Source organism: Zootoca vivipara, chromosome 9, assembly GCF_963506605.1.
Source record: "Zootoca vivipara chromosome 9, rZooViv1.1, whole genome shotgun sequence".
Classification (NCBI taxonomy): domain Eukaryota; kingdom Metazoa; phylum Chordata; class Lepidosauria; order Squamata; family Lacertidae; genus Zootoca; species Zootoca vivipara.
In genome coordinates, this window is record NC_083284.1 from 31071204 (window position 1) to 31083230 (window position 12027).

Sequence of the window (12027 nt, forward strand, 5' to 3'; positions counted from 1 at the left end):
CTTTATTCAACACAAATGCAGAGGTATGTTCTACTAAATACACTAATTTGTCAATAAAATTGCACTTCTACAATAGCAATCAATAATCATTTGCACACCTGCGCATATGGAGTATCCAAATGCTTGCACAAGTAAAAACACAGATTGTATAGCTTTCCTCCTGCAGCAGATGGTCTGATGGATTATCATGACCAGGGAGGGCTGTGTCACAGAGGTGGAAGGATTCTGTGCCAGTGAAACCCTGCTCCTTGGGTGCAACCCTCTTCTTTCTCATCTAGGAAAGTTGTCCCTTGGCTGTACTTCTGTCCAACCCAAAAAAATGCTCTGAAACAATTTCCTTTGTATAAAATATTCTGTACGATTATAAAACAAGAACTGCCAACAAGATACTTTTAAGTGAGACAATTTATTAGTTTCTGCTAAGTCATGTTAGAAAGCACTCATTAAAATTCAGAAGAGGTAGCTAATTATAAAAGTGCCTAAATACAAAGCTTTTTCAAGTTGTGTTTGAAAAACACTTTCAAGAAGACCTGATTCACAGAATCAAGGCATTTTAAGAAGTACACTACCACAGTAAGTAGAATTAGGAACCGAACTTTTGGAACTATATGCATCAAAACTTTCATTATGTTCAGTGCTGTACCAGTGATATATCTGACAATAAATTATCAGCAGTAAAACGTAGCATTTCTATAGGACACACTGGCTACCAAAAATAATAATAATCACGATTGAACAATAGTTACCCACAGCTAGGAGGTCTGCTCTTGAAATCTCTGATATAGGACAGAAAATGCAACAAGTCTCTTGTACACAATTTCCAAAAGTAAGAGAGAGAGAAGAACAATTCCACATATTAAGCTGAATGCCCAGCGGGGTCCCAGGTACGTGTAGAGTTGACTGACAAAGACTGGGCCAAGTATACGTGCAGCGCTTCCAGAGGCAGTCAACCAGCCCATGTAGACACCCTAGAACAGATCAGAAAATTTTGAGTGTTGATACTAAACTTCTGAAACATTCAAATACAAGCTATTATCAAGCCAGTCTTATCAAGAAACTTATTTCTAACTCTAAAACTGATTAAAATGGACTTTTAGGCCACCTTTTTTTTTTTTTTTTAAAAAGGCAATTTAACTAGATGTTTGCATACAAACATTAGATAGATAAGCTGGAATGGGCCCAAAAGTGAACCCATGGCCTTGCATAGCCCCTCTAACGTGGCCAGGAAACAGACTTATGTGGTATTTAACTTCATTTTCTACATAGCCTGTCTTGCTACATACAGTGTTGTGTAAACAAGGCCACTTTCTCTGCCCCACACAACTTGGCAGCATGTGTTGCTAAGGGAGTGGCATATGGTACTTTCTCCAATCTCACTTGGAGTTGCATAGTCTTGACACTCCTGAGGCCTCACTTTCCCACAGACACCACAGGAAGATGTGAAGGATACAGAAGAAATGGGAGAAATAATAAACTTGGGAAGGATGAGTAGTTTTTCTCTGTATAAGAAAGACACACAAGACTGTCAGAGGCAGGATGTGCTTTGAATATCTGCTGGTGAGAAATGCAGGAGAGGATAGGACTTGCACTCAGATCTTGCTTATGGGCTTCCCACAGGCATCTCTGGTTGGCTGCAGTAAGACCAGGATGCTGGACTAAATCCAGAGCAGATTTGGAGTTGATGCAAGCGATGTGTGGGATGAGGAGCTCCATCCCACATATGCAATGGTTTAGTATGATATAACTTGTGACCTCCCCTGCTCGATTGGCTAGACTACAACAAAGTGCCACTGCTCTATGTTATTTTCTTCGTGTGATGGCACAGAACTCCTCCAGTAAAAAAACACTCTTTCATCAAGAGAATGAAACATTATTCCAAGTTCAGCAAGGTTACTGGCACTCTTGCAAAGGTTTCTAGCAAAATTTGAAATTAATTTTGTGGATTAAGACCTTATCTACACGTCACAAAAATCTTTCTTACCTGGGGCTTTGGTCCAATGATTTTTGAATATAAAGTGTAAGACATGACATTACAGGCTGGATAACCAAGTCCTAGTAGAATGACAGTAGTGATATATTGGCCCAAATAGATGACTGGAGTATAGAGGCACCAGGACTGTAACATAGGACATCCTGTTGCTTCAGTAGTATTATTGGATGGAAGCATCCATTCTAGTGTCCGGAGAGAGGCAAGGCTTTCACCAAAAGTCATTCTTGGAATAGAATTATTCTTTATGTCTGTGAAAAAGAAGATAAAAGGTATCATATATAGATATTCAGTAGGAAGCTTAGAAGTTTAATATTAATATTTGTACCTTCCCACTGGATATTAGGTAACTGATGTCCCCAAGGTAGTAAGACAAAGAATCCAACCAAGATAATCACTAGGCCTCCATAAAGTATAGCACGTTCACCAGTCCTGTCAGATAACAAAAACTATGATATAACAAGCAACTAGTTTAGAAAGGTTTATTGACAATCATTTACAACCTAGAGTTCATCAAACCTTTTAATTTCAGAATCTGTTGCTCTCATACTTAATAACTTACCTTTTGGAAAGTACTTTAACTGCTAAAAACACAATGACAGATTCAATGCCAACTGCACCGAGGATTAATCCATTGATAAACACTGCTTTTTTCCTGGTCCAGGAATACATATCCATTGTCAACGGTGTGGCTATGCTAGAGAATAAAACAAAACAAATTAGTATTCTCGATTTGTGCCTACAGCGATTGATGAGTTATTTGGACACCAGGCAACAGGAATCTCTGGGGTCCTAAAGAGCTGCTGTTTTCCCCTTCCTTTGGTACATGTTTCTACTTCTGTCTTATTTTTTAGCCCTTGGACTTGTCATAGTTTGCCCTTCCTTCCCCAAGCAACTAGAATGCATCTTCCTATGGTGGTTCACCTCAGTTCATGTTGCCCCTCTAAGATATTTTCTGCAAATACTACAACAAAATAGCTCACTGTATAGTTAACTTACAGTACAAGGCAACACTTATCTACTCAGAAATAAGTCTCTGTGTTTAATGGGGCTTTCTCCTAAGTAAGCAGGCATAGGATGGCACCCTAGGCTTTGGACTAGAATTGGCATTGAGGGGGAAATAGGGTTCTCCTACATTTAACAGTTGCATGGTAGGCTGAAATTCAATGGGTTAAGTGTTTTCTAGTACAGAAATACAATTATGGCGAAACCTTCAACATGACTGTACTCTGACTTTGTGCTGTATGATGCCTCTCTTATGTAATTATGATAAAGATTATAGAAAATGGAGAAAGCCAAAAGCATGTAGAGGAGGATTCTGGGAAAAGCAGCCTGTTAGTAGAAGTGAATGCTTAGCAAAGAGAACTGGTGGTGAGAAAGATGAAAAGTTTACCAGCTGAAGGCCATTAGTCAAGTATGTTGCTATGCTGCGTGAAATGTAACAAGTTGAATAGCTAAGGCTTTGCTGAACTGAAGTATAAAAGTTATTGTACATCTCTGTTTCATGCACCATTTCCCTCACTTGCAAAAGGGAGTCTTGAGCTGCACTGCAATGATAACAAACGCCATTTTGAAATTCAAAATGAGCCCATTGGTCCAAAAAGGATGGTGGATCCCTGGCTTAAACGATCTCTCAGCTCTCCGACAGCAGCTAACGGTATGAAACTACTTTGGAAGCTCCCACCTGACATTAATCTTAATAGCATATAAAAAATAACTCTAGCAAATGGGGAATGTGTCAAAGCAGACTAAAAAGGAGAAATATAGATCCCTACAAGACAAAATATCATGGCAATAAAGCTGGGAAATATTGGCAGGAATGTGGTCAACATGTAGAGAGATTCAACAATTCGGGAATATTTTAAGGAATTAATTACAAGTTGATTATCTTTAGATCACGCGGAGTTAAACAATAATTAAATGTAGATCTTTGATAATGAACAGATTGACTACAGTAAAGTGGTAAAGCAGGAGAATAAGTAGGTCATCCCCACCATTTTACGAGACATTGATAAAGCTGTGAGAAACACCTGCTGAGGAAAACCAACCACCTTTTGAAAGCTCCGAGAGGACGAGCAACAAATATTAAGAATGTGTGTTCTTCTGTCTGGATACTGAAATGTTTAGGGACCTAAAATTTCATTTTATATACCACTGACTTATTGACTGGATGTGAATGTTCTGGAATTTATACTGGCTTAGATGAAGTATGATCATAATGACCTATCTTGTTTTTTAAATCCCATACCAGCACATCCTTAAAACTAGAGCAATATCTACATATTAAATTGGACTATGGGTTTATTAATTTAACATATTTTTCCTTGAGGAACTTTAATGCCTCTCCCTGAACATGTATGTGGTACCTCTCTCTGCCTCCCAATTTCTGTAAACTCCATGGGAGGCTGGATCTGGGACAGATTTATTTTTGCTTATATAGTAAGTGCTACATATATTTATTGTGCTGTATAATGTGCTACACTTGACCTTAGCCAAAAGGCTGAGAAGAGATGCTGTGCCAGCTAAAATTTCAGTTGTGTATCTTCAACTATCAAATCTGATCTTCTTATATTGGAGTTATTAAGAGAGATTCCCAATATGAACTGCTTATGGGAATACAGCTGTGTTTCTTATTGCTATGACTTTGGGTCTTACTGTACTGCTACAAAAACAGATACTGGAGAATAAAGTATACTCACGTTTCAAAGACTGCAAAAACAAATAAGATAACAAGGAAAAGAAGGTTTGTTGATACAACAGCCACATGGTCAATGTTTGCTTGACTATCTTGACTCCTCTGTTCATTTTCTGTATCAAAACAAAAAATTTAATAATAGGACAGTGTTACGCAGTTCAGACGTAATGACCTTGGTTTAATAAACCATTGTTTATTAAGTCAAAATGAGGCAAGCCCCTGCAGTCCTTTCCTCCTTTTCACTTACGCACTAGAATAGAAAATGTTTTCTGTTACATCTGGGAAACTAGAGTTTACTCTTGGGTTACTATCTAGAATATTAAACCAGAGACTGAGCTATTGTTTCAGAGCTGAGATGTAACAGGAAGCTATGGTTTTCATAATAGTTTAAGCAAAGAATAGAAGTTACAAGTCCTTGTACTAGCAGAACTATTTCATTGGATACTTCCCTTTGTATGTGAAGTTTCATAGTAGCCATTTCTTTCTATTAATATTCCAAAGTGTACTACAATATTTTATTTTAAGTTTTCTACAAAAATATTACCTTCCGTTTCGAAGTTAATGCTGCTTTGTGGTCTTCCCATGTCATCTACATGATGTTCTCTAAAAATAATTATTCATTAAAATAATTAATGCACTGACGAAGCTTTGCAAGCTACAGCGATACATTACAACACCAAATCTTGTAATATCATGTTATGTTCCAAGTGGTTTTTAATATTTGACCACTTCATTTTATTATCATTTCTAACCCAATTCCTCAAAATCCTTTGTGTCAACATCAGTTCAGTAACTTTCTAGGTCATGTTGAAGTAATTTTGAATGCCATAACATTGAATAATTTGCATTAGCTATTGGAATCAAGTAATTCAATAAAGTACCGTAAATACATCTGCAACTGTCCTGTTAGTTTCTGGAAGCCTGACAAACATCGGTTAGCCCGATAATGAAATGAGTATAAATAATCCCTCATTTCCACCAGCAAGATTTCAATTTCACCTTCTCAGAAAAATGAAGCCATGCTCTTAGAAGATAACAAGTACAGTCCTCAGTAATTTATTCTGGAAAAAATGAAGTTCAGATTACCCCCAAACTAAACTTCTATTTCTACTCCAAGGAATTTGGGATATGGTTTGGACTTGATTGCTCCAGTAAATTCTCCAGGACTTCAAAACTCTTAGTGGCAAGTCCTCCACTTTCAACTTGGTATCATGGAGATGGTTTTTCTAATTTTCAGAAAGAAAATAAATCCCTAAATGACAATATGATTTAATTCATTCAGTTTTGAGGGACTCTATATGCCAATTTGAGAAAAGTTTGAAAGCTTCCCAGCATGAATCATATTATTTGCGCAAAGTTACAGAGATAATTTCTTCCCTATTAAGGCCAGGAAGAACTTGCCATTGCTAAGGTCAGGCGCTACTGTATAGTGTACATCAAGAAATTAAAATTAAAATAGGGCCAAAATATATTTATCCAGATGGCACACTCGTTAGATCCAAGAAGAAAATGAAATCTAGAAGTCCCAAAGAGGAACAAAGATTAAAAAATCACATATGCATAGACACCCCTACTCTGCACAAAAGAGAAATTAAGGATAAACACTTGGTATCTTAGAACAGTCTCAGTTTCTAATTACCTAAACATTGCAAATATCAAAACAATGTTGATGATTCCTAGGAGAGCTCCAAATAGAGCTGGTGTAGTGTACATGTTTATCTGAAGATGAATGGTTCTCCATGTGACTCCTTGTTCTCCAATAAGCGTAAAGAGGGTCTGAAAAACTAATCCAAAACATAATAGAGTTAAAACAGAATGTTAAGAGCATGTTCAAATATTGATGTTTTGCTCTGAAAATGGAATCCAAAGTATTTCATAAGAACAGTGCATTTATTCTACAAAAGAAAAATAAATCACTTCAAATTATATGGATTCTAGGGATTGAAATGACGACTTTGATGCTGCCTATACTGTCTATATATAAAAAGATCCTTGTGAAAGTTATAATTATTAAACGTAAAGGTTCTGTGCTCTTTCTATTATATTATCCATATGTTGCAATCCTACACACTTACACTACACACTTACATGGGAGAAAGTCCTATTGAGCCCTAAGCTCAATAGGGTCTGATTCACTTGCCTGCTTAATGTACCTTCACTAAAATACCAGCACTAAATTAGGAACTATTACCCAAACCTGCTGCTTCAGTACATTAAAAGCATATGAAAAACCATCTTCATACCCCTCAGTATCATCCTTAGAATTTGTGCTTGCAACTTTCTTCCAAATACTGTTTTAACTAAAGTTTACTTTAACACAGCAGGAAAATTTAATTTACACATACATATGCAAATAATTCAAGTAACATTTGAAGTATTTCTGATTCAGAATGCCAAGTTTCCACATACACATCAGGTTTCATTTGAAAATAATGAAAATACAACCTACGTTGTACCTGGTCCCAGTATGAAACCCACTGCTTGACAAGCACTAGTGTTTGCCATGGCACTTGTTCTTTCAGTAAGAGAGGTGGCACCAGCGATGTATGACCGAACTACTGCTACATTTCCTAAAGAAAGATGAACAGAAGGAAGTGCGTTTACTTGACACAAATAAAACATTAGGGATTTATTTTGTTTTCCTAAACTACTAGAAATGTTACATTTATTCCTCTTCCGCCATGTCTTATTTTAAAGAGATTCACAGATATTGAAAGCCATCTGATTAGAGACACCTTTTTGCTGAAGTGATTATTCACAACTGTATCCATCTAATTTCAGCTGTTAAAAACTTTTCAGTTACTTGGAACTCTTTAGCAGACAGGAGTTAATAGCTCATGTGCCTTACATAGCATTTTCGAACCTTAATGTGTAAAAGGTTCCTGAAGAAACTGCACTAACTTCCCCATGCTTTTACTCTTGCCAAATCTCTTATATAGCAGCTCTTTCGGACCATCTAATTTCACAGTGGATCTCTGTCACTATTGAGTCAGCTACTTAAAAATATTGCACCTTTGGGCTACCACTGACTCAGCTGCAAGGCCACAGAGAGCTATGGGCAACTCACCTGGTAAAATTGGGAGACCATGAGTCTGTATTTTGAGGTTAAGCAACAATGGAAATTATATATTTACACAATTTCTGAATTACACCTTGCTGGTGATGTAGCAAGTTGCGCTATGAAGCAAGATAAATTCCGTAGCTGCTTATGAGATTCTGATTAACCTAATAGCATAGCTGCCTTAAATAGTACACAGCAACTGCCAATCTTCCATGTAAATGTTTCTACAATTACCTGCGCCAAACCCCACCAGAGCTCGAGCAACCAGCATGTAGTATTTGTTGTGTGATGTAGGTAAATGGACATAGGCATAAAGAAAGTTAGCAGCCACTGAAATGGTAGTTGAAACTACAAGAGGCTCTCTTCTTGGCCTGTAATTGGACCATGCACCAAAGAAGGGGGAAGCTATCATCTGACCAATGCTATATGAAGCAATAATCCAGCCCAGGAAACTTGGATCTGCAGTTTTATCTATCTATGGAAACAACAACAAAAAACTTCAAAAATAAGCACATTTCATTCATCAGTTCTCAGCAAGTTTTACAAACAGCATCACAACATTTTCCAAGGTAATATAAATACTTTGAGGTATTGTCCTACTACTGAATTCATCCATTAGCTAAAACTGAAGAATTATTTGGGGAGAAACAGTTGAAAGGTATAATGCATTGCAAGGTGATAGAATTCAATTGAATTTATTATGGTCCCGGAACAGACTCACATACCAAAATAAACAAATCAGAAACACAATAAAATAAAGTTTAAATTAACAATCAATATAACAATAAACAATACAATTATGGCAGCAGTTAAAATATGGTTTAAGTCCTAATCTCTACAATATTATCTATAATTTGCTTCTAAGGCCTTAGTCTTTATAATAGCACAGCTTGTTCCCTAAGATCTATGGCAACAACACAAAATTTGGCCACCTTTTATCGTGATCTCTGGATCCTTGTCCTCTATCAGATTTTAAACATTGAGGTTCGGGCCCACTTGGAATTTTCTAAGTTTTTATTTTGGTATGAGCTTTTGTGTGCATGCACACTTCATCTGAATCAATTTTTAAATTTTGTTTCGACTCAGACCAACACGGCTACCTACCTGTAATTGGAATTTTCTGTATAACATGGGTGATAAAAACTGAGTGTATATCCCTGTAAAAACGGCATAGTAGCAGGACATGAGATACAGTTTCCACCTCTATTGTGCCACAAGGGTAAACTCATTCCATGTATGGTTTACCCACGTATCTGCCCTGCAACAAGGCGGACGGCAGTACGTTGAATCTAGTGAGGGTAAACGACTGTCTATATTTAGGTATTTGTAATTTTGACAAATATGTCGCTGGGATAAACCCTCTCCCATTATCTTTGATAGCTGGATGCTTATTCATCTTGCTCACATGACGCTGAAGTTCTACGTCCCAGATTCATTGGCGAATTGTTACTCTGGCTTTCTCATAGCCAAGAGCTATCAGTGTCTGCGGTGAGAACCCCAAACCTTTTAACTTTTCATACAGTGTAGATTTCCATTTGGATTGACAGGAATCCAACAGGGTTAATGGTGCCAACCCGACAGGGAAAAAATGAGTTTTAACCAAAATGGATCTTCAAGATCCGTATCCAAGTGCTAACAGGGGTTTGACCGAACTCTAAGTGGACAGCTACATTAGACACACAAGAGGGCAAGGTGATAGAAAATAATGTGAGCAGGCCCACCGCAGAATAAGGGACTATGTTTGGAAGATACTTATTAAAACCACCCTGCTTAATGCCCAATTTATGAAAATAATTACGAACTGCTTTCTCAATAGCACTGCTACAATGCTAAGGTATAACCAATGGGAAGTATTCCACTACATTTTCTTCACACTTTAGATGAGCCATAAAACAGCAAATGAATGTTAAATAGTAGTATTCTGAAAAAAGTTTTAAAGTAAACCTCTTTTCATTCAGCAGCCTGAATTTGCAGAATTGTCATAAATCGTCCCAGATTAAGACAACCACTTCAAATATCACAACAAAGAAACTCATTTATAGTCAAGTACAAAACAGATTACTTATTCAAACTCTCATGGTTACCTGTTGAAGATAGGGCCATATTGACATAATCACAATAGAAAAACCTGCAATGTAAAGAATTTAAGTTATGCTTCTATTAATAAATCATTATATAACGTGCTCCATATATTTGTCTGAATAAAAGGATTGTGTCCCTAAATGTTGAAAGTCCACAAATAAATCAAAGTGCAACCTGTTCCCTTATAATTTTTATGGAGGCATATACTGCCTTTTCTGTTTTATTCCTATTGGCTTATTAGCATGTGTCCAACTAAACAATCAGAAATCTATGACTCACTCCTTAAAGTATATGATCCAACAGAGCTTTCTTCCCCTAACAAAGTCACATGCTTTAATTAAGGCACAAGGTATCAGAGCTTATAGCCAGTTATTCAGGTTGAACTGAAACCAGTTGAGTTACTTTGGAAAAACTGATATTTGGATTAAGAGTCTTCCTACAGCTTTATCACATAAGAATCCCACTATAGCAGCTTGGGGGAGGAAACCAAATTATAGTTGCAAGCAAAATATTGCAGGCAGATTTTCTTGAACATTAACCTTTTTAAAAAATCAGGATAAACAGCAGTTCATTTCCTCCAAATTAGACAGGAGTGCACTGAGAACTAGTCTACACTTTACAATGGTTGGTATTCAGCTGTTTTACTCAGTAGACCTATTGAAATTAAGGGACATAGCATAGAAATATTCATTAATTTTAATGGACCTACTCAATAAAAAAATTTAGTTGCATACCACCCAACTAAATTTTGGCATTTGCTCCATACTGTGGCCAAAACATGTACAGTCGTACCTTGGTTGTCAAACTTAATCTGTCCCGGGAATTTGTTCCGACTCCTGGAACTGTTCAAAAACCAAGGCACGGCTTCCGATTGGCTGAAGGAGCTTCCTGCACTCAAGTGGAAGTTTCGTCGGATGTTCGGCTTCCGAAAAATGTTTGCAAGCCGGAACACTCACTTTCAAGTTTGCGGCATTCAGGAGCCAAAACGTCCGAGTACCAAGGCGTTTGAGAACCAAGGTATGACTGTATACATTTCGATAAAAAAGTTTCCATAAAGCATTTTAATTTACATTCAATACAGACATCAAAGTGGTGCTGCAAAGGATGTTATTTTACAAACCAACACTGCTGAAGAACATTGTGAGATACATTATCCGAATGGATCTCCACCGGCTATTGTAAAGCTGTAGGGTTTCCATAACACCATCAGATCTGTAACAAATGAAAACATAGCTAAAGATTAACAACTTACAGCAATCTGTTCAAGAATAATAAGCACTCAAAGCAGTCCCTCTATGACAGGGGTAGTCAACCTTTTAATACCTACTGCCCACTAATGCATCTTTCTTGATGGTAAAATTTTCTTACCGCTCACCAGTGCCCGATGGAAGTGGGCGGTAGGGACCAGGTTGACAACCCCTGCTTCAGTATTTAAATACAACATTTTTTTAAAAAAATCAGATAATAGGCATAATGAAAACCTTTCAAAGGAAGGCTCAACTAAAAAAATGCCACCGGAATAAAATAAATAATAAGAGCCCTTTTAAAAGGAGGCGCCATAATACCAATATTCGTGGTGATGCTTTGCATTTTCATCTGGAAGCTTAATATTTGATTCTAAAGTTCAAAGCCTAATGACCTTTTGGCGGTAATTAAAACAGTATAGGAATATAAGCACTAACACCCCCCCCCAAACAACAACAAAACAGCACTTCCGCCCTCGCCTGGACCACCAGGCCCTTCCTTTCCTCAGCGACTGACAATCCCACACCAGCCCTTATTTCAGGGGCCTGACTCCGAGGCGAGACCCAGTCAAGGAGCGCAGCCCCCCTCCGCCTACCTCCAACTGTGGGTCCGGGGGTCCAGCAAAGGCTCCTCCTCCTGCCCTTCAGGCACAGCTTCCCAAACAGCATCGTCGGCCATGGTCGGCTTACGAAGAACATCAGCAGCAGCAGCGCTATCAGGAAGAAAGGGATGGGTGGGACGGGAATCACGCCATTCCACACACGCCCACAGCCACCCTCCTTTCCTTTACTCTGCGTCTTCCCGTTCAAGCCGTGAGGTGACACGCCACGTGACTGACGGCGAACAAAAAAAAAACAACCACCAGCACCCAACAACACCAGGCACTTGTTGGTCACGTGAGAGGCGAGGCGCTGATTGGTGTAAAGGCGGCTTTCCCCGCCCCCTGCCCCTCCCTCT

General features: G+C 38.0%; 1 protein-coding gene across 1 annotated transcript; it reads right to left on the reverse strand.

Moving 5' to 3' along the window:
- Positions 1-13: 13 nt before the first annotated feature.
- On the reverse strand, positions 14-11944 carry MFSD8 (major facilitator superfamily domain containing 8). Its single transcript, XM_035112543.2, has 12 exons — positions 11666-11944; positions 10946-11037; positions 9828-9871; positions 7978-8218; positions 7139-7252; positions 6322-6466; positions 5227-5285; positions 4687-4795; positions 2550-2684; positions 2316-2419; positions 1982-2238; positions 14-968 (listed from the first exon to the last, which is right to left on the reverse strand). The coding sequence occupies exons 1-12, from the start codon at positions 11746-11748 to the stop codon at positions 753-755; spliced, it is 1599 nt and encodes a 532-aa protein (XP_034968434.1). The 5' UTR covers positions 11749-11944; the 3' UTR covers positions 14-752.
- Between the last annotated feature and the right edge of the window lie 83 nt (positions 11945-12027).

What these genes read in the sequence shown, in the direction of transcription:
- MFSD8 (XM_035112543.2), bottom strand. Translation starts at nt 11,748, where the DNA reads ATGGCCGACGATGCTGTTTGGGAAGCTGTGCCTGAAGGGCAGGAGGAG. An exon ending in TTGATATTTGCAATGTTTAG is followed by an intron (nt 5,286 to 6,321) that starts GTAATTAGAAAC and finishes AATTATTTTTAG; the next exon opens with AGAACATCATGTAGATGACA. An exon ending in GTTAAAGTACTTTCCAAAAG is followed by an intron (nt 2,420 to 2,549) that starts GTAAGTTATTAA and finishes GTTATCTGACAG; the next exon opens with GACTGGTGAACGTGCTATAC.